We start from the raw sequence: 25842 nt of genomic DNA on the forward strand, positions 1-25842 counted from the left end.
TTTTTTTTTTTACCTTAAACCGCATAAACATTTCATTACACCAAATACACAAAATAATGTTCTCTTTAGCAACATCATATGACCCCTTTAAAAATAATTCTGAAGGATCATGTGACACTGAGGACTGGAGTAATGATGCTGAAAATACAGCTTTGCCATCACAGGAATGAGTTACATTTTAAAATAAAGTGACACAGAAAACCTTTTTTTACTGTATTTATGATCAAATAAATGCAGACTTGCAAAAAATAAAATTACCGACCCCAAACTTTTGAACGGTAGTGTATACCATTTAAACAAGGAGTTTGGGTGGGAAAAATCAAAGGGCTGGTCACCTTTTTTTTAAATATTTTTTTTTTAAAGCCAATAGCCTTAGCAGTGAATCAAGATTTATACTTGACATCACTTTTTAGGTGGTTTAGGGGGAGGGGCATTCTTATTGTACAGTGTTTGATTAGACAAAAAAAAGTGTAGGGCTGGATGAGTTATTAATTGTTGGTTTGTTTTCCTTGAAATGACTGTATGATTGTAAATACACATATTTACTAAAAATCCCAGAGCAAAAAGCTCATAAAATGGGCTTAAAACCTGTTTTTTATTTAATTGGATATTTAAATAACTTTTTAATTGGAAAGAATGAACTGAAATAACCACATTTTTAATGGATTTGCCTTAAGCTAGTCTGTTTCCTCATGATTACTAAATATTCGGTTGAAATATATCCCGATTGTACTGTTGAAACTGTATCTGTGAAATATGCTCTTTTGATGGAGTCAGTTTACCTTCATGGCCTCCAGTACACGACCCTGGTTTAATATACATGATTTCAGTTTTGGATAGAGAGAAATTGAAGCTGATTCATAAAGACTACAACCAATCTTCATTGTTTTTCGTTAGCCTAAGCTAGCATTTACATACTGGACCACCAACCCATATGAAGCATGTTGAATTCTGCATCTGACCAATATACAAATGTACCAAGCAGCTTGTTTTCAGACACACTAAGTAATGTTTTTGCCACTGGTTTCTCTGGGCCTTGTGTCTCTTGTGACATCTGTGCCCTACTAAGGTACTTTGAAGAGAATAAGACCTCTTGAGAGACGACAGCAGATTAGGGATAACACAGTCTTGCTTCTGGTTCCTGTGGTAGACAGCAGAGCTTCATGTTTCTGTAGCTTCACCATACCTTTCCTGCTCCTTTCCAGCAATGAAATGGCTGCCTGAATTCGTTGTTGCCCTGCTCTCAGGAGAAAAAAAATTTGAAATTTGAACTGACTGAGCATGCTCAGTGTGAGCTTTAGCTAGCTCGACCGATAGAGGGAGCCTCTAGGTCACATGATCAACAAGCCGGTTGAATGCTTGCATGCGGGAGGAGAAAAGAAAAGAGAAGCAGTCAGCTCGAAGCTCTTTCTCCCTCAATGGAGGCCATCGTTGTGAAAGCAGGTATGAAACCAATGGAGGAACACCTTCAGTGATTAAGTGCTTGGGTTCTTCATCATGCTGGTTCTTAATTTTCATAATTTGAGACTCGTCATCTTGATTCCTTGTGTTTTGTCATCACTTACTCATCTCACCATTCACTTTCAGTCCATTGATGTTCAGAGGAGAGGAAGGCTCTGAGAAATGACTGAAATATGGCACCCAGTCTCCCTCTTAAGCTTTCAGCCAGTGCTGTAGTCAACGGCCCTCTCAGCTGAAACAAGAGCATGCAGTGTCAAAATCCGTTTGAGCTTGAAGCCTTCAACAGTGGCTTTTCCTTCCTTCACAGAGGTCTGAGTCAACGTTTGAAGTCTTGAAAAAAAATCCTGGGGATTAATATCATCTGTGGTCAGATGGTTGCTGCTTCTGTTGGCACAAATCTTTAGAGAAATATAAAGCAAAGGAAGAGGAGTGGTTTCTGAATACTGTGCAGCAAGCAAGTGGTGGTTCAGTTTTATCATCTGTTTTGACGTCCTGGACCTTTCTTTAGTTTGTATTTTGCTCGTTCTGCCTGTTTTGACGTCTTCATTGATCTGGATCCTGAGAATTTTAGATGCCTTTAAAGAGTGGAGACCTAGCAAGCATCCCAAAACGTTCTGCGCACTGTTTTTTTTTTCTTGAATTAAGCCACTGTGAAATCTAAGTTTTTCGATTCTTTTTTTGTATTATAAATGATTTATCTGTGCACATTATTATTATTTTTTTTAATTCTTGTGCCATCTTTAATCAAAAATTGCCTTCATAGTGATATCTGTTCTCCAATGACGTATTGCAATGGTTCAATGATGTGAACAATCCAAACAATCCTAAATGGGCAAAATCAAGTCCTGTCCTACATTTTTTTTTTTCTCATTCGAGAAGCTGTTTTACTTGGTTACCCATCACAGAAAGACGATCACAGCTTCTGCCTCATGCCGACTTTAAATAGCATTGGAAACCGTAGACATTATACAACTATAAACACTTTAGTTGGCAACATTGTCAGATTTCACACACATTTTTAATGAAACTAGTGCCGTACAGTTTTAAAAAATAAATATGGTTACTTTGCAATTTAAATCTGAATTTGTCTGAAAAATATGTTTACATTTTTGGCAGATCAAATATCGATGTTGAAAATGGCAAGTCAATTGTAGAGGCATTGCATTGTGGGATACAGTATTTCTTATTGTGTGCTCTGTTGTATTTCTTCTTTTTGCCAAATATTGTAAATAATTGAATCGCAGTATGCGTACCATGTACTGCAGAAATGGTAAGAGTGGTGTGGTTGGTAATATGCTATTTCCAAACATAGACATATTGTTGAGGAAGAAAAATTTTGCAGGCCCAGGCCTGTTGAGAGATCCTAGGCTGCCAATGTGAGGAGACTAGACTACAGTAAATCTGAAAACATGCTTTTTGTATGTTTCCTGAGAGAACTATTTGAAACCGTCCAGTTGCAGAGAGGCTTTAACGAGAAACAGGTTCTGTGACAAGACTGATGACACAGTTTAGTGGTTAGTCTTTGCTGCAAGACCTAAAAAATGAGGCCTGTTGTTTTTTTTCCTGATCTTCTTATTTCCCCGTGTTTTTATTCCTCCAAATGTGAATTGACCAAACAGTGGGACAAAGTTGTGTCGAGTTTCATGCTATATGCATTTTGGCTTCGTTTTTTGATGTATGGTGTAATCGTTTTGTATTGTCAAATGGTTTCAGCCCTTGTTTAGCGTATTTATTGCTTTTGAATGGATTTGTCACATTGCCCTCTGCCTTGGCTTATATTTTGGTGTCTTCATTGATTGCCATTCATGCATGAGTCACAGCCGCAGCTGACACACCATACGATTCCTTCAGCTCCGACTTTTGGTTGCACACGTAATTGGATATTAAACTGAAATGAAGGTGTGAATCATTTTTAGCACTCTCATATTTCATACGTCCTCTGAGACATTGCGCTCATGGCTTGCGGTGTGTGTTGAAACTATTAGGAAGGTGAGGTCAACAAAATCCTTATGGGGTTTGGTTGTTTGCACTTTGATCTCTGCCGCCAAACGGCATGATACAAACCCCAGTCACCGTTTACTTCAGAATCCACAGCTCAGGTTAATGAAGTCAAGTCTTAAAAATCCCACCGGGTGGCTGATTAATTCTTAGCAGATACCTGAGAAGCTGATCGTATGCATGTGGAAAAACCTGTTTATTGGTGGAGAGTTGAAAAGTAATGCTGCATTTGCACTCTCCATAGACACCAAAATAGGTCATTAGAGGAAAAACTATATCCCACCCAGCTTTAATAAGATGGTAAGCTGATTTAGTCTTCTGTATTGTAGCAGATATTTATTTATGAGAAAATTACATCATGGAGTGATATCCAGATAATGGCTATGAATAAATTTTTTTAACGAAGCCCAGTATAGTCTTATATGTGTATAATATTAAGCAGCATAAAATGGAGTTATTTGATATAGATTCAGTTCTCATTCTTATATTATATCTCTATATAAACTCTAAATGTGTTGGTCTGCTATCCCCAGTCAAGCCAAATCGCAATCCAGTACCCCATATTCCGTCGAAAACATTCCCTGTCTGGCTCGTCGTATCAGTAAACACTGTGGTTACAACATGGTGGAATGGAGCATAAGGCCCTTCCCTCCTCTTTCCTCTACTGAGCATTTTCCCTCTTTGGCCTGTAGGGGGAGATCCAGGGAAACAACTGGATAATCGCAGTCAAATGCTTTTCTATCAATGAGAGGAATGTGGGAGCTGATATCTAGGATCCATTTCAGCTGGTTTGCTTGGAAAATGTCTTGGCGATGAAAAGATCACTGGAGGCAATGCTCAAGGTGATGGTTTACAGTATATTGGTGGCATAAAAGAGGTTGACATGATTTTGGGAGGTTCTGTGAATGGAAAATGATGGGAAATGCAGCTTTATTGGTTGTTGATCATTTCTAATATGCCTGTGCCAAATTGTTCTTCCTTTTGAAACTGTGAATTGTAGGACTGAAAACGGCTATGCATGCTAGAAATGCCAATAGATATGGATATACTAGCTGTGGTTATTGGGTCAGAGCATCTGTGGCCTTGTGCAACATGGTGATGGTGCCAGATTCTTGAAATCAGCTGCAGATTTGCATTTGTTCATATTCTTGCACTTAGGCCTCTGAACTGCCAAAGTCTAGACTGGTTTTAGTTTTCGAAGCAGTAAGGAACTTTGTGTTCCCGTAAGTTCCCTTTAACATTTAAAGCTAGTGCACACTCTTTGTGTTTGTGGCTGAATGCATTTCTCCCAGTTGTCCAATAATAAAACGAAGTGCTATGTCATAAAATGACAGAGGGAGATTGAGTGAGAGGTCATATTAATCACTCTATTCTGATAGCAGTTTTCCATGAGAGAACTTTTACCATACAAACTCTCTAATAGCTAAGGAATAGCAGGCTAATTAAATATGGAAGCTAAGAAAATAAGACAAAATGGGATACTCTAGTCAACCTAGCTAATTGGCTAGTCTGTTGTTATTAGTTTACCATTGAGGCCCACTAGACAACACTGTGTCAGTCCATGTATTATGGACTCTTATATACTGTTGTTGGATATTTGAAACCATTTATCTTTGTAAGCTAACATGTGAGTTATTTTGTGCAACTATTTCTTTTCCGGAGACCCTTTTTCTCATGTGCCAAGAATGTCTCTTCAGTTGTTCTCTCTTTGCTTTATGAATGTTTTTCTAAGATAAGGTAAACAATGCTCTGAACTAATTTTTGAAGAAATTTAAACCAGTGATCCAAACCAAGGGTACTTAATCAGGTTCAATGGGACACCTGAAAGATTTTGCTGTATTAAACCTATTAAACAAACATTATGACTTCAAATAGAAATGTTAGGACTGTCAATTGATTTTAATAATATGATAAAATCTTCTGGTTAATACATTGTTACTTATTAAACAAAGCAATGTAATTTAGTAGTAAAGCATTCGTAGACTGTCATATATATAGACTTCAGACAGTAGCAGATTTCTTTACTCTTCTTCTCATTAACGTTTCTACTAATGACAGTGTGTTTTGTTTGTATAAATTGAGCTTTGGTGCTAATTGCGTGCCACTATACAAAGAGTGCAAATGACTTGTTAATCTGGATTTCATTCATGAATAAATTTGTGAATGGAGGGGTACTTGAGCATTATTGATGGGGCAGTTGAGGCACAGAGGACAAAATGGTTGGGAAACACAGCTCTAGATCAAGGATTTGCTTAGTTGTTGTTGCACTCAGACGAAAGACGTTTTGTAATAACCAAGGTATGAGTAGATCAGAGATGCAGCTGAATGCTGGTAAAACAGAATGATCCCACCATAGCAAACCTCAGAGTTACCCACAATCTGTTGGACTGATTTGATAAGGTGTGATGGGGTCTTTGTAGTGTCAGTGGGGCAGATCTTGCCTGGTTTGGGCAGGGAATGGGGGGACTCTTATTATGAAGTGGCTCCCCTTGTGGTGAGAGAGAGGAACAGAAAGCCACACAACCTCCTTTGTTGCAAGAGCAGCTCCAACGAATGAGCAGCAGACATTTTCTGGCTGTGCAACGGAAGGCAGTCGGTGTGTCTACCAATCAGATGAGGTCTGGGGATCGGGGCTGGGGTGGGGGAGGGGACAGACGGTGGGAGAAAGCTTGGATTTGCTTGTAATTACTGCACCCTGTGACCTACCTCTTCCTTTCTGAGCCTGGCTGCAGAGATTCACTCCAGTAGTTGGAGGCTGGTATGTGAGTGAGACTGGATGCACCACTTCAGTTGCATGGTTTGAGGACGTCTGTCTTTGCTTCCAGACAAAAAAAAAATCAACAAGTCTATCTCATCACCTCATGCATTGATGTTTCTTCCCTATCAAGGGTTTATTTTAAACATGTTTCTTCAATGACAAGCGAATTGAGTGAAGCTGGAATCCTTGATGCAGGTGATCACCTGACGTTATTGCAGGTTTCTCCAGGCTATTTGGGATGTGGTAGTAAGTTGAGTAGTAGCTCAAAGGATTACGCATGATCTCAGGTGACTTCCTAGGCCTAAGTGAGCTTGATCTGCTCTGTCCGACTGTATGGGAGTCCTGTAGATGTACGTTGTCTTTAGGAACGAGACCCCTGGACATCGGACACTTTCTAGAGTTGTGTTTTTTTTTGTGATTTCGTTAGATCTCAAGGATGTGGCGTATCTGATGGTACCAGCATAATGATGTTGGCACATTTTTTTTTATATTTTATTGTATCCATCAAGGGCAGTTTTTTGGATTCTCGATGCACCTTTAGAGAAGATTTTCCATGAAGTCCCAAATTTGTCTTTGTTTTTGCAGGGAGATTTGAATCTACTTACTGAAACATGGATTTGTTGCCACAACTTGCCAGTGGTTTGTTTTGTTTCACTTACAATAGCAGGAGAGATGTTCCACATGGGCTTTGCCAGGCTTTGGATCAGGCTGTCTACTTCCAGTGGACCAGTAGCCAAGAACGAAAGTGACCAATTCGAACAGAACATAAAAAATGAAAGAGCAAGTGCATGCTCGGCCTCATTGTCCACTGTGTTTGCTCTTCCTGTTAATTTTCTCATGTTGTTGTTGTTGTTGTTGCAAATGTTATGATATTATTGGGCCTGGTCATTTTGATTATTGGATGGAGTTTTTAGGTGTAATAAACCCGTAGAAAGGTTTTTGTTGAAACCAGTCGTGGCTTAAAGCATTGGGAGATATTGAATCTCTTGAAAATATTACTTTGACTCAGGAGTGATTGACGGCTCAAAGCCCAGCCAATCAAAGCCCTTGTTATTCAGATGTTGTTTAGACCGAACCTTTGGGATAAGCCTCTCACATTCCCAAGGGGTGTCTCCATGTTTTTTTTTTTTCGTACTCGCCAGTGTTTGTGTTTTGTTGCCAGTGGCCATAATGATTATCTGCTATTTTTAGAAACAGTGGGTCATTTAATTTCGATCCAAACTCTAATTTGATCCGCTTTCATTCTCATTACCGCTTTAATTGTTTTAGACAGGTTATTCCTGCCATCAGCCTGACTTGGACATTGTAAAGTTTCATCAGTTGGCTTTATGAACTCTCTCCCCTCTCTTTAAGAGACGTATTATTGGTTACTGCTTTGATACTCCATAGTTTGCATTTTACACAGTATTACATATGTTATGGAAACCCAGTAATTCAACTGTTTGTTTGTTTTCAGCCCTCCAGTTTGGCCAATGGGAATTCAGGCAAGAGGGAAACCATGAAGTCCGAGGGGACAAAAGAGTCTCGCAGTGATCAAGACGAGGGTAAATACTGAATTTATTTTGATACATGAGCATTTATGATATAATGTTGATGGCAACATTTTGACTCGTTTCACTCTTGATAGCCACGTCTTAACACATATTGATTTGTTCTTTAGTGTTTAGTGAGTTAATTTTTTTTTGTTTATTGCAAAATTAAATTTAATTCATTTTTACATTCTATTTTATTTATTTTTTGGTGCAAAATTTGAAATATTATACCTAGACCAGGTGTCCCACATAAACAAGGATGATTTGGAGAACTATTATATATATTTTTTTTTCTCCAGAAGTATTCATTTATTAATTAAATGTTTAACAAAACACATTAGCTTTAAAAATATTGGCCTTCTGGTCTCTAGCACTGGTTACTTCCATTTTACTCTAAGCACAATTTTTTGCTTTATTTTTAATGATATGTTGTGCCAAGTTGCTTTGAACCTGAAACAATCCCTTAACTTTTTCTGTTATTTTTCTTATAGGAGGAGATGAAGATCACTCGAACGGGCAAGCCAACCCTCTCAAAGAGGCCAATGAGCTGAATGGGACCTATGAAAACACGGACACAAAGAGAACTGAACGGAACCTCTCTGCAGGGTCACCAGCCCGATCCTCAACCATGGAGAATGGACTGTCAGAGACTGAGCCGCCCCATGGCTCTACAGTGGGCAGTAATGGATATATTCTAAGCAAACAGCAGGAAGACACAGTGTCAGCCCCACATAGGACTAACTGGTCCCCCGTAGGGGGTTCCACATTGGGGCATGGGACTAAAAGCTCGCCAACTTCAGCTTCTACATTGCGACCCCCTGACCAGGGTTCTTCAAACAGTACTGCAAGCCCAGGACCGAGCCCAATAGAGAGACGAGCGGACACAGAGACTAAAAACGGCATAGTATCGAATACACCTCCACCAACGATACATCGCGCACGCAAAACTATGTCAAGGCCGGCCTCAAACCAGTCACTAAAGGTAATGAGGATCTACCGCAGTGAAACATTCTTCTACATCAGCTGCACTAGTCATGACGTCAGTGCATTCAACACTGAACATCCCACAATGCCGTGTTTTGGTCTTTTTTTTTAGGTCTGCTCATGAATCATGGTCATGGATACATATAATCGCATTTCTGTTCCTCCTTCAGCTTTTGAATAGGGAAAATAAGGAGCCAGTCGTGGTGAAAGATGACAGTCTGGGCAAACCAGAGACAGTGCAGCCTCAGCCATCTCCAATCCAGAGTCAGCTACCTCAAAGCCAAACTGATGCCACATCTATACTGAACACCACACCAGCCAAGCCACAAACAGGTTATAAACTGTATTACCTTTATTTGCGTCCAACAAAACTGATTGCTCTAAAGCTGTTTTGATGTGGTATTCCATTTACATTATATTTACATATATCTATATATATATCTGTATTCTGTATCTGTAATAACAATATATTGTTATTAAAGTTTTTTATTTATTTATCTATACTGGATTGATTTATACTGGTTGTTGGATACTTCATTGTGCTCATTTCCACAAATTATTTTTAAATCACTTAATATTATAATTTAATATTAATTAATTTAATCTTTAGCAAGTCGATGTGTTATTCATACTGTTTGTTTTAGTGTTATAAAATTGTATACTGTTTGTTTTAGTGTAATACAATTAAGTATTACATTTTTAAATTAAGTATGCAGTATACAGTGGTGGCCAAAATTATTAGAACACTTGGCATATTTAAGAAGCTTCAGTTGTTTTTGTTGAATTGGCCATTACAATACCCATAAACAAACTATTGCCAGAACTACCTGCGACAGAAGGAATCTGCTGGAACATTGAAAATGATGGACTGGCCCCCTCAAAGTCCGGACCTCAACCCCATCGAGGCTTTACTCTACTCTTTGGCTTGAGTTGCAGAAGGCATGGGATAACATTAGTGTTGAAGTTCTCAGGAAATATATTGACACTATGCCAGAGAGATGTGCTGCTGGTATTGCTGCAGAAGGTGGACATACCAAATATTAAAGTTAAAAGTGGATAAAAACAGTACGACTCACTTCATCTAATATTTGTGCTCAGAGCAACCATCTGCATGTTTCATGAACATTATGAAATTAAATCATGTTTTGGAGGCAAAAAAGCTCAATATTTTCAGATCTGTGAGGTGTTTTAATAATTTTGGCACCACTGTATAAATGTATTTTAGGCACTGCCAGATTATATATTACATTTACAAAATATCTTTGTAAACTTAACTCAGCAACTGTCTCAACTTTTATTTTTGACTGAAAATAGTGGACAAATGGAAATGTCTGGTAAAATTGTAATTAGCTTACACATTGTGTTTGTTGAAGAACGTTTGATGGCCAAATTGGCAGCAACAAGTTCATCAATTATATTGACATTATGTGCAAGTTCAAGTTCAAACTGAAATGCAGATAATTTGACCTACAGTATGTTTTACAGTTTTTCATAAAAATGATCACATTGCTTTTACAAAGAATCAAGTGCTTGAAAACAGGCCTGTATACCAGAATTCTCTCTTTATGCATTGACAGTTGAACCCAGACCTGTCTCTCCCTCAGTAGCAGCCGTGTCAAGGAAGAAGAAAAGAAAGATGGGAACTTACAGTCTTGTGCCCAAGAAGAAAAATAAAGTCTTGAAACAACGCACAGTTCTGGAGATGTTTCAGCGTATGTCCCAGTCTCCACCCAACCCTCAGGTCAGAGATCGGCCCTCCAGATTCACACCTAAAGAGTGAAAAAACTGTAATGTTTTATGTTGTGTGGTGAAAATAATCTTTGAGTAGTTGCTTAGACTGAGTTGTGACCGTAAGTAACCTTATCTTAATAGTTTTGCATTGCTAATTGGTAAAATTTTTCTGTACTTCTTCAAGCCAAGGCATGTGAACGTTGACATCTAATGCCAGCCTTTTTATTCCTTGGCTTCACAGCTGTCAAAGGAATCCGTGCATGTGAATGGCGAGAGAATGGAGAATGAGTCTGATGAAGAAGAGTCAGAGGAAGGAGAAGACACGGAGGAGGATGAGGAGCTGGTCAGAGAGGATGGAGGCAAAGCCTCTCAGGAGGGACCCAAGATAGCTTCAGTTTCTCAGGTGGGAAATGAGCAACAAAACTCATGAGCCAATGGAAAAATGGTCTCATCCATTCTTGTCAGTTATTTCCTGGATTTTTGGGGGCCAAACAGCTTGTTCACTGAATCTGTGAACAAGTAGAGTAAAGTCTACACATTACATTCCCCTGTTTATTTGTCATTTTTCATTCAAAAGCCTCTTGAAGAAGAACAGGAATCTGAGGAGTCACCGGAGGGCGAAGGTGAAGAGGAAGGGGATGAATCAGACTTGGTGAGTCCCCAAACATTCTCTAACATCGAGTATCAGAAAACACAGTGTATAACCTAGAGTCATTTGGATAAAATGCTTGATTTGAGGTTCCTGAGATAACGCTTTGTTTCAGTTTGTGGACTGTAAGTTACTTCTGTCCTCCTCAGAGTTCGGAGTCCAGTTTGAAAAAGAAATGGAAAAAGAAAGTCAAGGGGGACCACGCCTGGCTCCGACCATCAAGGAAACGCAAGAGGAAATCGAAAGCAAAAACAGAAGGACTTTCAGGTACAGTAAATGTTAAAATCCATGCTTTTCTCAAATATCTGCTGTAGGGCAACAACTCGGCTGTTAATGAGTTTCATTTACAAATCTCATTATGTCTGTTCCATCATAACTCCAGGAATGGAGTCCCAGTCTCATTCTGAGAGCCAGAGCTCTCCATCAGCCCCTTCCGACAACAGGAAAGAGTATAAAGAAGTCCCACTAGACTCCCTCAACCTGGCGGCACAGGAAGCCTTACGGTCATCTCAGAGTACAGGTGAAATTAAATCCCTTGGCATATTGGTTAGAGAATTATTATTATTATAAGAATATTTTGCTATTTAACTTGGGAAAGCATTGAATGATGCAATGGTTTGCTTTTTGACTATGAGGAAATGCAAAGTGGAGTCTGTTTCTTGTTAAATACTATATAAATTTGTCTTCTTTTCAAGCTGCAATTTGTTAATTTCTTTAAATGAAGTCGAGTTTTTGCTAGTTGAAATTGGCTTCTTTATCTGCTTACAAATCAAATTTGTGTCAGACTATTCCATTTGATTGGTTTCGAGCTCAGCATCTTGAAAGACGCATTTGTGGAAAGTTCAGAGCTTGATTACTGCAAGGCCTTTGTGGTGGCCTCCATCTTGGATAAAATGAGTCATCAAGACTCAGCTGATATTGTGCCCCCTGGTGGTCATGTGTCTATTGAAGAGTAATCCTGAAGCAGTGTGTGCTATCTGTGCAATGTTTATCATCGATATACATCTAATTATGAAGTAACTTTGATTTCCTGCCATTGGTTTCCAAAATGATGGTCTTTCAGCTCTTTCATGATTATTAGAGTCTTACAGATGGTGTTTCTCAGCTGTTTCAGGGTCAGTGGAGAGCACAGACGCTGACATGGTGCAGGAACTGCCCCTTTGCAGCTGTCGAATGGAGATGCCCAAGAGCCGAGAGATTCTGACGCTTGCGGACAGGAAGTGTATGGCGACTGAGAGCATTGACGGTCAGGTGAGATGGTTGCCCTTGTGAATATGTAGAGCAGTCATGGTGACAGTGATTGCATTTTCAGGAATACATTATCTCGCTATATACCATGGGTACTCAACTCTGGCCCTTGACGGCTTTGAGATCTCGAGGTCCTCACTTTCTGATCCAGCTAACCTGCCTTTCTAGTAATCCTGAAGATTTTTATTGGCTTGTTCAAGTGTGTTTGATTGTGGTTTGAGCTAAACTCTGCAGAAAACTGGACCTTGAAGGAGTTAAGAACACCTGCTATATACAATCTGAATATGGGTACCAATTTTTGAAATGAAATGAGGTGAATAATTCGGTTCAGTACTTAAGGTCCTAGGATTCATCTAACCGCTGAATACTTGGCATCTTTTTCTGTAATGTCTTATTTCATGCTACAATACACGTTTTTTTACTCTTTTTAAAAGTCGAGGTTCTGAACTCTATTCTAATTGGTTCCCTGTTGTTCCGGGGGTAGCTGAGCCGTTGTCAGAGTGCAGTGCTGAAGCACGAGATGATGAGGCCTTCAAACTCTGTCCAACTGCTGGTTCTGTGTGAGGACCATCGCACGGGCATGGTCAAACATCAGTGCTGCCCAGGCTGTGGCTTCTTTTGCAGAGCCGTGAGTCTTTGGCTTTACCCAAGCGAACGTTTTTAGGTCTTTGATTGGGTTTCAGCATGACAAGCCAATGGCCAAGAAATTCTTGACTGAGTGCATGTGTCTGAAAAAGCTCCAGAGTTTTTACTTCAGCCACATTTGAGCAAAACACTCAAAGGTATTTCATGTGGCCATTGTGTAGGGTGTCTTCATGGAGTGTCAGCCAGAGGTGAACATCTCCCACCGGTTTCATCGAGCCTGTGCCTCGGTGCTCAACGGTCAGAGCTTTTGTCCACACTGCGGAGAGGAGGTCAGCAAGGCGAAAGAGGTCACCATTGCCAAGGCTGATACGACGTCTACTGTGCCTCTCACCCACGGCCCCTGCACGCCTAGCACCTCAGAGGGCAAAGCGGACACTACCACTGGAGGGTATGTGCAAGCTGTTTAATTTATGTACCTATGTAGGACATTCTGGATCAGCATTCTTGTAGGATTTTTGTTTTGTTTGTTTCTCCAACTTTTGGATTGTAATTGTTTTGTTGGTCATTAAAGGTCCACTCGGCTCTCTGTTCTTGGAGAGGGCAAAGCAGATAGCACCTTACCCAGACCTACACAGTCACAGGACACATCTGTGTCCCCTTTGGACTCGAAAACTGGGCCTGTTGGAGCTGAATTTGGAAACGGACTTCCACCAGGACCACCTAAAGAAACTCTGGAAAGTGTCCTGCTGGCTCTAGATGCAGAGAAGTAAGGAAACCAATTATGGCCTTTGATTTAGCCATATTATCCATACTAACATGGGGTTCAATCATTATGAGCTCTTTATGAACATTATCAACTCTTTATTTTTTCTCCAAGACCCAAAAAGCTTCGATTTCACCCAAAACAGCTGTATATTTCTGCCAAACAAGGAGAGCTGCAGAAGGTCCTACTGATGTTGGGTAAGAGAGAGGAATAAGGTTGTTGTCTTATTCATGGTTGTCTGCTCTGTGCTGGAAACCTCCTTTCTCATTCTCAGTGGATGGGATAGACCCTAACTTTCAAATGGAGAGCCAAAACAAACGCACACCGCTCCATGTAGCAGCTGAAGCAGGTCATCAGGAAATCTGCCATATGCTGGTCCAGGTGAGGGCAAATGCTAGTGAACTAGTATTAACTTCACCATTTTCATCAAAATTCATCAACCTGTATGACTTTATTTCTTCTTTGAAACACAAAAGAGAACTCTGTAATAATTCTCAGATCTCATTTGCATATACTATTGTGACTTATCAAGATGTGTCACGGCTAGTTTAACCTCAGTGACTTTGTTGTCATTAAAATCAACGATCTTATTCCTCAGGCTGGCGCAAACCTTGACATGTGTGATGAGGACCAGCGGACGCCCCTAATGGAGGCCTGTGAGAACGATAATCTTGACACAGTGCGCTATCTTCTGAGAGCTGGAGCCATTGTCTCTCACAAGGTCAGCAGCCACGAGCAAGAGGGTTGATAAGCCAGTCTGTTTAGTACAACATTCTGTAATCAAATGCTTTTTGATGAACATTCGCTGTGTTTGAAGACTGATCACATCCTGTTTCCTTTTCTTTTCAGGATGTTGAGGGTTCAACATGTCTCCATCTTGCTGCTAAGACTGGGCATTTCGGCATTGTACAACATTTGCTGTCTACAGGAATTGTAGATATTAACTGCCAGGTTTCGACCTTCTGTTACAGTTAACATTTGTAAAAATATTTTGAGAATGTGAGATGGTGTTTTTGGGGATTTCCACCATTTGAGTCATTAGACTCTGCCAAACATATCTCAGGAATTTCACAAAACAACTACACCAATAGTCCTCAAATGTTTCTCAAATGTTACAAGGCATGTTAATGATGCACTCCCAATTTTTTTAATTTGTGTAGATTTTTTTTTCTTTTTGGTCATTTAAAAATTCTACAGTAGAAAATACCTTATTGCATTTTTCTTTGGCTTTTAATAACCACAACAAAATAACTTTTCCATTTAAAAGGTTTTATCATAACCTTAAAGCTTTATAATTATTATTATTATTATTTAATGATTGATTTAATGAAGGTATATACCAGTAGTTCTCAACTAAAGGGCCTCAAGATTTTATTTGATGATTTGCATTTAATTTGCATTTTTTAATTATTTTTTATAAATATGGTTTCTAGACCTGGAAAAGCCATGCAAATTAATAAACTCTTAAAACGCCATGGGCATTTTTGTAATCCATATACATCGTTCAAGTTATTCCAAACTTCACTGTTATAGTATTTCATTGCATAGAAATTGTGAGTAAATGGTACTAATGGTGCTTTCAATATTGTTGTGGACAATAGGAGCCATTGGAGTCAAAAAGATTGACATGTAGTTGTATTTCTTGTTCCAGGATGATGGAGGTTGGACAGCCATGATTTGGGCCACGGAGTACAAACATGTAGACCAAGTAAAACTCTTGCTCTCCAAAGGGGCTGATATCAACATCCGAGACAAGGTCTGTGTGCTGTGTTTTGTATTCTGGAAACTGCAATTTAATATATCAAAATTACATCTGCAGTTTTAGAATATTTTGTAGTCTACTTTCTGTCCTAATTTTTACATAGGTTTAGATGACGAAGACTGTTGAAAATGCAGTGTATTTGATCTATTACAATCAAAGTTAATAAAGTCAACTTTGATTCTAGGAGGAAAATATCTGTCTGCACTGGGCAGCATTCTCTGGCTGTGTGGAGATAGCTGAGATCCTGTTGGATGCCAAGTGTGATCTCAAAGCCATCAACATCCACGGAGACTCGCCGTTGCACATTGCATCACGGGAGAGCCGGCTCGACTGTGTGAAGTGAGTAAACCTCCACTAGGTTTTATCGATCCAAACTGATTGATTGGGAAACTTCTTTTCAGTCTTACAGGTCTGTAGTGAGTGAGCTAGGCTTATTTACAACTTAGAGACGTCTGAGCATCCTCCTAGAAGATAACTGTACTGCAGGATTACATGCATATCCGATGTACTGCAGTCTAATCAGGTGCTTGTGTAGATCCTAATCAGCTTAAAGCTGCATTTTTTATTGGAGACTGGATCAATGTCGTGTAGATTTATTGGAGCTGGACGCTAGCAATAAAGACTTGCTCTCATCATTTCCTGGACGAATTTTATTATTGATCCGTTGGCAGGCAGTTATAGTGATTGGTTGGAGTCCTGAATGTAATATTGCAACAGGAGATGATGGATTACAAATATGTTTTTTTTCCTTAGTTGGTTTGTTTCAGGTCCACCTCTGAATCAAAACAAAACCTTTAAAGTGAGGATGAAAATGTGTCTAAAATGTGTATACTATTTTTGGAAAATAGTATAGTTTACATGTTGTTGTTGTTGTTGTTGTTGTTTTAGTAGTTATAGTAGTAGGGGTGGGCACATTAAATGGTAATTTAGTTCTTAAAGGGTTAGTTCACCCAAAAATGAAAATTAGCCTGTGTTTTACTCACCCTCGAGTCATCCTAGGTGTATATGACTTTCTTCTTTCAGACAAATCCAATTGGAGTTATATAAAAAATTGTCCTGGCTATTCCAAGCGTTATTATTGCAGTGGGTGGGTGTTTGTCTTTAACAGTCCAAAACACGGTAAATAAAGCGTGCGCATCCATAACAAAACGTGCCTCACACGGCTCCGGGGCATGAATAAAGGCCTACTGTAGCGATTCCATGCGTTTATGTAAGAAAAATATCCATATTTCAAATGTAATAAACGCGTTTCTCTCACTTCTGCTGACTGTCGTACACGGAAGCTGTTCCGGCAGATGACGTAGCCTCTGAGATATGCTAGTCTCACGAGTTTGTTTACAGGAGCAAAAGAAGCAAAGTTTTCTTACTTTAGCAAAGTCTCCTCTTGGCTTATATCCGACATTTTTCTTTACAAATCCTCAGTTTGTACTTTTGTTTTGTTCTCTCTCCGCGTTCGTCACTTATCACGCAACGTCGACGTCCTACGTCATCTGCCGGAACTGCTTCCACGTATGACAGATGGCGGAAGTGATAGAAAAGTGTTTATTACGTTTGAAATATGGATATTTTTCTTACAAAAAAACGCATGGATTCACTACAGAAGGCCTTTATTCACCCCCTGGAGCCGTGTGAAGCACATTTTATTATGAATGCACGTGCTTTATTTGCGCTTTCTTTAACATTTCATTTTTGGGTGAACTTAACCCTCTTAAGTGAAAGCGAACAGCTGAGAAAGAAAACGTGTAACAGTATATTAGATCCGGGCAGCTCTGTTTGTCTGTCTGTCATTCATGTTAATCAAACAACAAGAGAGATAAAATCTTTCAGTACTTTTGACTAAGTCACTTGTAACTTTAATAAGAAGAAATTTGTATTTAATCTACACAGTAAAGAATATGCAGTGTTTTTATACATTTGATTACTTTATATAATCAATGTTTGTAGCATTTATTATTCTACTGTAGCTTTTTTGTCCTATTGCTTGTAATAAGTTTGAAGTTTATTTTACTAAAAATTCTGGAATATTTGACTACAATTTTTTTATATTTTAAACAGGAAATGTGCACTCCAAAAATAATGCAAAATAGTTTAAAAATCAGTCTGACCCAACCCTGTAGTATTCATATATACTTCATATATTAATTCTATTGTAGTACTGTATATGATCTGGATTGAGTGGTATCTTAAATTATTTCTTAGGATAAGACTGCAGTTGTTCAGGACGCAGATGATGGGATGGGGTGTCAAGACGTTACAGGATATCCCGCAAGGAACGTTTGTTTGCGAGTGAGTTTCTTATTTAGAACCCTTTTGAGCTTTATGATGTTTCTACAGGTGATTGAGGCCTGCGTTATATCTTCCTGTTTCAGTCTAACTGTGTGTGTGGCTGTGCAGATGTTTGTTTAGGTGTGTCAGTATGGATAGAATATGCAGTGTTTTTATACATTTGATTACTTTATATAATCAATGTTTGTAGCATTTATTATTCTACTGTAGCTTTTTTGTCCTATTGCTTGTAATAAGTTTCTTATTCTTATTTAATCACTGTTTTGTCTTCACTGAGCTTGAGTTTTTTTTTTCTTTTTTAATTTAGACTAGTTATTAGTGTTTTGTGATATTGACAATGGTGACTAGAATTATTTTTTTTTTAAACTTTTTTTTGATAAAAAATAATTGATACTATATTGTGCTATATATCGTTACCGTAAAATAAAATTACTCATTTTGTGATCATATCGCTCACCCCTAAGTAGTAGTAATAATAATAAAAATAGTTATTTTCATTTTGTTTGTCCTAACCTTCAAGAATGCCTCTTTTGTAGCTTGTTTCTGTTGCGTGGTGCTGACATAAACCTCAAGAACAAAGAGGGAGAGACGCCCATGGATTGCTGCAGCCAGAACTCGAAGGTTTGGAACGCCCTTCAAGCCAGCACAAAGCAGAGAGAAGCTAACAGCAACCAGACTGGCCCAGTAGAGAAGCTTCTCAAGAGGTAGATCCACTTAATTCATATCTCACTGTCTACACCAGAACTAAGACCTAAATTAGTCTATAAATTACTGTGTAATCGTGTTTAGGGACATCGCCAGAGGCTACGAGAAAGTCCCCATCCCGTGTGTGAATGCAGTGGATAGCGAACCCTGTCCTGACAACTACAAATATGTCCCTGATAGCTGTGTGACATCCCCGATGAACATTGACAAAAATATCACCCACTTGCAGGTAAACAAGCGGAAGTATTTTTTTTTATTGTAACACTTTTCAAATCTCATTGATTAATTGTTTTAGAAATGTAGACAAATATGAGTTGGCTGGTTAGCTAAGACAAAACTTTAAATGAGTAATATATTCCTCTAAACTAAGGAAGAAGATGTATAACGGTGTTATTTCATTCCACAGTACTGCGTCTGTAAAGACGATTGCTCCTCAGCTAGCTGCATGTGTGGCCAACTCAGCCTGCGCTGCTGGTATGATAAAGTAAGTCAATTTCTGAGCACTTCCATCCTTAGAATCTAATAACTAAGCTGTTAGGGATGTTATATGTGTAAATTCTGAATATTTTGGTAATTCTGAAGCACAGTTTTTTACTAGCTCACACATAAATTACTAGCTCTAACCTGTTGTTAATATCATTTGATTTGGCAAATATCTCCACCTAGAGGTGGAACTAGCTAAATACAAGACCGTGTGAGATGGTCTAGGCAAAATTATTAGTGTTGCTAAATCAAATATCACTATTACTAAAGCCCACACTTAGAGGTAGGTGTTTGTTAATTGTATTTTAAGTATTAAACCACCTTACCATAATATTAATATCTTTGTCTAAGCAATAAAACAAAAATAATAGGCAACCTGAGCATTATCTATGAACAATAACATCATAAAGACTTTTTTGTTTTAGGCCAGTAAGTAGCTATGTAGAAACCACCCAGAACACACTAGAAACTGCATAACAATGCCATGAAAACCACTCAAAATAATCCAGCATCATGGTGGCAATTTATGAATGCAGAGCAATACTGACTTTTAAAAAAAAAAGATTTTTAAATTTTGTTGCAATGTGCTTTTTAGTATTAGAGTTCAAATGCTTTGTGTTTGTGGTGTCAGGAGAGCCGTCTGCTGCCTGAGTTCTGCAATGAGGAGCCACCTCTTATATTTGAGTGCAACCATGCCTGCTCCTGCTGGAGAACCTGCAAAAACCGTGTGGTACAGAACGGACTGAGGTACCTCACTTCCACATACATTCTGGATGATTAAACCCCCTTTTCAACAGCTGTCAAATTAAACAATATTAACACATGTATTCAAATGTGACATCAGTGTGTCGGCTTTTCTTTTTTATAGGTTTTTCTTTGTTTTTTCCTAAATATGCTGATTTATGTAGATTTTATTTTTTCATTAAAAACGAGATGTCAATAAAATAACTGCAGTTAATCTCATGATTTTCATTCTTGTGTATTTAAAGTTTGTCATCCCTTAAAAAATTTTTTTTCCTATTCATATTTTGGTGTACCTTTGCAGCTCCCTGGAGATATAGATTTCAGTTTGTAAACTCCTTATCTAGAGAACAGGCAGGGTGATTCTATTGTAGTACTGTATATGATCTGGATTGAGTGGTATCTTAAATTATTTCTTAGGATAAGACTGCAGTTGTTCAGGACGCAGATGATGGGATGGGGTGTCAAGACGTTACAGGATATCCCGCAAGGAACGTTTGTTTGCGAGTGAGTTTCTTATGATGTTTCTAAAGGTCATTGAGGCCTGTGTTATATCTTCCTGTTTCAGTCTAACTGTGTGTGTGTCTGTGCAGATGTTTGTTTAGGTGTGTATGTATGGATATGTTTGTGTGCTTAGTGTGTTTGTACCCTAATGTCTCATTTCCTTCCAACAGATACGTGGGTGAGATCATCTCTGACACCGAAGCAGATGTCAGAGAGAATGACTCCTATCTTTTTAGTCTGGACAGTAAGGTATCGCCATTTTAGGATGACTCCCCTTCAAAATCACATTACCTCTCCTGCCTGCTCCTGTCAGTAGTGGATTATCTGCATGCCCGCAAGCAAATTTCACCTATATATATCCTTTAGATGACCCTTGTCAGCACAGAATAATGATTTATTTGGCTGTACCATGATACTTTTGGTAATAGTATTTTAGACCTTCAATAGTCTTGCAAAGACAGATGTTGGACTCTTGGCATAAAATCTGGGCTGCAGTGCTTATTCTGATTTCTGAAGGATCACGTGACACTGAAGACTGGAGTAATGATGCTGAAAATTTAGCTTTGATCACAGGAATAAATGACATTTTAAGATATATTCAAATAGAAAGCAGTTATTTTAAATAGTAAAAACATTTCACAATATCACTGCTTTTGCTGTATTTTGGATCAAATAAATGCAGGCTTGTTGAGCAGAAGATAATTATTAAAAAAAACATTAAGAATCTTAATGTTCAAAAACTTTTGACTGGTACTGTACCAGGTAGTGTGTATTATACGTATATATGTGATAGATAGATAGATAGATTATATATAATAATATTAATACTTATTATTAAATGACATTGATATTAATTACTTAAATTCCAAATGGATGCATTAAATTGATGAAAAGGGACTTTATTTTTTAATTATTTCAAATACATGCTGTTTCAAATAAACTTTCTGTTCATTAAAGAATCCTAAAAAAACGTAAGAAATGTTATTTGAGCACCAAATCAGCATATTAGAATGATTTCTGACTGATCATGTAACACTGGAGACTGGCTGCTAAAAATTCAGCTTTACCATTACAGGAATAAATGACAATTTATGATATATTGAAACAGAAAAGAGTTATTTTAAATTGTAATAATATTTCACAATATTATGGGGGTTTTTTTCATACCAATTTTACCAAAAATATTATATATCATTGTTTTTCTTTACATTTTTATTGTTGAGCACTGCTGAATAAATCTCACTTCCCATTCTCTTCAGTCTGACATCACTCTACAAACTCCTCAGTTTATTTTCTGTCGCTGCTGTTGCAGGTGGGTGATATGTACTGCGTTGATGCACGTTTCTACGGCAACATCAGCCGCTTCATAAACCATCACTGTGAGCCGAATCTGTTCCCCTGTCGAGTGTTCACCTCTCACCAGGACCTCAGATTTCCTCGCATCGCGTTCTTCGCCTGCAAGAACATCAGTGCCGGAGACGAACTTGGGTCTGATTCACATTATTATCCATTTACTTGCTAATTCTCAATTTAGATTGACTCCATATGTTAGTTTCCCATCATGCACTTCACAAAAGCATTCGTTGGTGCTCATTTATTTTTTATTAGAACAGAAAATTTGAATTTCTCTCCCTTTCTCAGGTTTGATTATGGTCGTCACTTCTGGGACGTAAAAGGGAAGCTGTTCAGCTGCCAGTGTGGCTCATCCAAATGCAAGCACTCAGCCGCCACCATCGCCCAGAGACAGGCAGACAGTACTCCAGGAGACCAGCAGCCCAGCGCCCTGCCCGATACTAGCTCGTCCACCCCATCCAGCCCCAGCTAAGCCCATCTTTCTAGCATAAAACATCCGGTTCTCCTACTTCTACCAGCCTGTCACCTCCCATCACCAGCACAGGCACACCTCTGCCATCTCTAATCAGCTCCGGTTACCAACCCGGGCCACTTGATGCTACACCCACAGTGCCATGTTTAGCTCTGGTGGTCTGAAAGCCTGATTGGTTGAAGCAGTTCAGGGGTTTAAAGTCTTGAAGGTGAGAGGTGCACAACTGGACTGGTTTTTCAGGTGTTCGGTATGCACATTTTGTATAGAATTTTTATTGTCAGGCAGCCCCTTTGGACCACAATCTTGTTTGACGTCATCAAAAGAGCTCAAAGTGGAGTTTTTTTTCTCTTTTAATGGAAATTAATGGATTTTGCAACAGGCTTCCTTTGAAAACTACCTAATTCTTGTCGCACAATGTGTTCTCCTGCCCGACTCGATCTTCTTTTCTTCTTCTTCATTTCTTGTCATCTTTTATGAACTGTATTCTTCGAAGTTTTACTTTACCAGTCAAGGTCAGCAAAAACTGAACGATCGATTCCCAAATCCAAAATGAGTTTCAAATAATGTTCATTTATGCATCTGTTTGTTTTACTTTTCTTCTGATTTTAGTTTTTGTACATTCACGGAATATGCAGAAAATGATGTAAAGGTATTCAAAGACCAACCTCTTTTGTTTTTTCTTTCCCACTAGCCCTTTCGGAGTCCTTCAGTGGGCTGTATTAACTTGGGATGAGCTGTAGGCTAGCAGTCATTGGACGTTAGCGCCCGTCGCGCGCGTCCTCTGATTGGTTCACAGACGCAGGACGTCATGTCAGTGCTACCAAAATCATGAAAAGGCCTCTGAACAGGACATTTTTGGCCTATATATTCAGCCCAGTTCTTGAGTATAAATGCGTTTTAATGGCGAATCGCCACTGGAAGTGCCAATTAACCCTGGACGAGTCTAAAAACAAGCCCTATGGGTTATTTCCTGCATGTTACAGGCCTGGATAGACACGGCGGTTGTTAAATGCATATTACTTGCACCCCCATCAATGCAAATGAAAACTGTAAAATATTTCTGTATGTACTTTCGGTCACAATGATGGAACCTATTAGCATGCTTTTGAGACCCGTGCTCTAGGAATAGGACTGGAACGTTTCGCTCTGGTGGAATGAAATGCGGGTCGGGTGTAGGAAAACGCAAATGGTGCTGAAAAAGGTTTTTGTTATGTTTATTTTTTTATTACTCACTAAGTGAATACACGTTGTAAAAAACGATGAAGAAGCAAGTGTTTCATTTTTTTTTTTCATTTGTATTTTTAAATTGGCCTCTGTTTTTTCTAACTGTAGTTTGACATAGATAGCCTGTATCAATTTTGTTCCATAAGTTCATGTTGATGGTGAAACTATTACAGTCTTTTTAAGTGTTGATAGTGTAGTCATGTCCTTTGTGCAAATCCAGACATAGAGATACAAAACACTGCAAACTGAGGGGGTGGGTGGAAGAAAACTGTAACATATTTCTGGACAGTGAAACATGATGCACAATCTTACTGGTTGTGTTTTTCATTTTCAATAAATTTACTACTAATAAAAGAGAAACATCTCTGTCACTATTATGCAAAAATAACATCAAGTACGATGCAAATCTGACATGAACATCATCCCATAACACTTTTTTGAGGAAGCAGATAAGTCACTTTTTTTTTTTTTTTTACACTTTAAACCCATGTGGCCACAAATGAGACCAAAGGAGTTTTGTGATGCAAAGCAGGAAGCCTTTTGATTATTTATCAAAAAGTGTTTTTTTTTTTTTTTTAGTTTTATAAACTTTGATTACTCTCTTCCTGATTACTTGAGTTACTTGGTTGTAATTGATCTAATGAACTGTGAGCTGATGATTGAGGCCCTCTGACTTGGCGATAAAGGCTTTTAACTAATGAGACAGGAAACATGCGCCTTTCCGCATTCCACAGCTGCAAACTTTAAAACCTGAGTATGTCTCACTCTTACAGCGGTCAGCACGGTTATGAGGATCACGCATTGTGGATACACTGCGTTACGGCTGAGAAACCGGATCGTGAAAATTCCTAGAGCTGCACAAGGTTAACAAGTAGACTGGGCCATGATGAGATCAGCACGGCGTAACTCGGACTGGAAGGAGAGAAAATCCACTGTTATCTATGGTAGGATTTTCTTTGGGTTTGTCTTTCGAGGTTGCTGTGTCATTAACTGGGTTGTGGATTGTTATTCATCTCTATCACAGTGAACTCTTCACTTATTTTAATGATAGATGATGATGTAAATAACTTGCTTTAGTGGCATTTAGGTTTAGTGACATTAAATGATGAGCTGAGACCGAATGTCTTTTTGTGGGCGAATCTCACAAAAACATGTCCATGTTGCATTACTATGGAAGCTTGTTTCCGCAACGGGATAACAGAATAAATAAAAAAGGTAATTCCAACCTTTTTTATCACAATTCTGACTTTTTTTACTTGCAATTCAGAGTTTACATCCCACAATATTAGAGTTTACACCTCAAAATTTCAAATTCTATTCTGGCTATTTTCTCTTAATTCTTGGTTTGCATCTCACAAAAAGGATAAACAATTAAAAAAGTAATTGTGACTTTCTATCTCTCAATTATTCTGCATTTATAGTCTCAATTCTGAGGATAAACTTTCTGAATTGAGATATAACCTCATAATTATGAGAAGAAAAGTCTGAAATGTGCTAATTTTCATCCTGTGGCGAAACAGGCTTGCATAAATTTCACCCCAAATTCTAAAAACAACAACAAAAAAGATTTTTTGCTTAGTGATATTTACTTTGATAACAATAATAAGGAACATGCCTTTTTTTTTCATTCCTATTTTTCTCAATGTTATTAATAACAATAATTTATTTTTTATTACTAAAGAATTACTGCATACAATGAAAAAATACATTTTTGTATTTAAATCAATGTATAAATACAAACAGCAACTTATTATAAATAATAAGTTATATTTAAATATTTATTTGTTTATTTATCTATATGTTTATTTATTTTCATCGTGGTAATAAGATTTATTAAGAAATGCTTATAGATCCTAAACATTAATTTTGTAAGAATTATTACATTTGTAAGAATTATATAGCCTAAAAATGGAATGTACAATACAGGTCCAATACAAGTCCTTTAAAATTGGCCCTATACCAAGCATGCACTTGTCTCACTCCTTTAATTTCCCTGTAATGTGTATGATTTCTTTGAGTCAGTCTGTTTATCATCTCTCATTTAAAAAAAATAAAGCCGCCCGATTGGCCACACTTGGAACATGGCGGATGTTAACTCTGGGCACAGAGTTCAGTTCCTGGGCTCAGTCTTCTGAGCCACCTGACAATCAGAGGAACAGAAGAGCCGCTTTTACAGAACTATCCAGCAAAGAGAGCCAAGCAGCCGGAGATGACCAGAACACTGCAGAATGTAGCAAATATGACACCGTGGTAGAGCTGGTGAGGCCCAGAGACCTGAGGAACACCGATATCATCAGCACCCATGAAATGTGTCAAGAGCAGGTAGCACCATGGAAGGAGAGGTGAGCAGCAGGGAATGAAAGTCATTTGAAATGTAACCCACACTGAGGGTTATTAACTACTTTATCATGGTCTGCTGTAAATTTAAAGCTCAATGCTGTTAAAGGTCAATAGTGAGTGCTTTACACACAAAATTACAATTGATCATTTTTTATTCATTCTATTAGCCACTAGGGGGCATAAAGGTTCAACAGGAGAAATATATGTAAACTACTGGCCTTAAAAAGTATTTGGACACTTAAACATATCCGGAATGAACTGAA

General features: G+C 38.3%; 1 protein-coding gene across 9 annotated transcripts in view; it reads left to right on the forward strand.

Moving 5' to 3' along the window:
- Positions 1 to 24156, forward strand: part of LOC107661424 (histone-lysine N-methyltransferase EHMT1-like) — a 52615-nt gene extending 28459 nt beyond the window's left edge. For 2 of the 9 annotated variants that reach the window (XM_016451032.1, XM_016451017.1), the window contains exons 2-27: positions 7674 to 7761; positions 8241 to 8731; positions 8904 to 9066; positions 10311 to 10474; positions 10706 to 10867; positions 11042 to 11116; positions 11263 to 11380; positions 11496 to 11633; positions 12219 to 12364; positions 12846 to 12989; positions 13168 to 13394; positions 13518 to 13712; positions 13824 to 13906; positions 13984 to 14090; positions 14308 to 14430; positions 14559 to 14660; positions 15361 to 15465; positions 15656 to 15810; positions 18294 to 18461; positions 18547 to 18691; positions 18869 to 18946; positions 19577 to 19692; positions 20107 to 20193; positions 20361 to 20439; positions 21503 to 21678; positions 21832 to 24156. In XM_016451032.1, coding sequence (XP_016306518.1) covers positions 7674 to 7761; positions 8241 to 8731; positions 8904 to 9066; positions 10311 to 10474; positions 10706 to 10867; positions 11042 to 11116; positions 11263 to 11380; positions 11496 to 11633; positions 12219 to 12364; positions 12846 to 12989; positions 13168 to 13394; positions 13518 to 13712; positions 13824 to 13906; positions 13984 to 14090; positions 14308 to 14430; positions 14559 to 14660; positions 15361 to 15465; positions 15656 to 15810; positions 18294 to 18461; positions 18547 to 18691; positions 18869 to 18946; positions 19577 to 19692; positions 20107 to 20193; positions 20361 to 20439; positions 21503 to 21678; positions 21832 to 22015 — 3819 coding nt within the window. In that variant the 3' untranslated portion in view covers positions 22016 to 24156. Of the gene's footprint in view, positions 1 to 1375; positions 1444 to 4243; positions 4302 to 6160; positions 6218 to 6237; positions 6413 to 7327; positions 7414 to 7673; positions 7762 to 8240; positions 8732 to 8903; positions 9067 to 10310; positions 10475 to 10705; positions 10868 to 11041; positions 11117 to 11262; positions 11381 to 11495; positions 11634 to 12218; positions 12365 to 12845; positions 12990 to 13167; positions 13395 to 13517; positions 13713 to 13823; positions 13907 to 13983; positions 14091 to 14307; positions 14431 to 14558; positions 14661 to 15360; positions 15466 to 15655; positions 15811 to 18293; positions 18462 to 18546; positions 18692 to 18868; positions 18947 to 19576; positions 19693 to 20106; positions 20194 to 20360; positions 20440 to 21502; positions 21679 to 21831 lie in introns of those variants that run through there. The other 7 variants (XM_016451047.1, XM_016451024.1, XM_016451055.1 and 4 more) reach the window with 7 other exon arrangements.
- The last annotated feature ends 1686 nt before the right edge of the window (positions 24157 to 25842 follow it).

The sequence above is a fragment of the Sinocyclocheilus anshuiensis genome, unplaced genomic scaffold (genome assembly GCF_001515605.1).
Source record: "Sinocyclocheilus anshuiensis isolate Anshui unplaced genomic scaffold, SAMN03320099.WGS_v1.1 scaffold457, whole genome shotgun sequence".
In the NCBI taxonomy this organism is placed as follows: Eukaryota; Metazoa; Chordata; class Actinopteri; order Cypriniformes; family Cyprinidae; genus Sinocyclocheilus; species Sinocyclocheilus anshuiensis.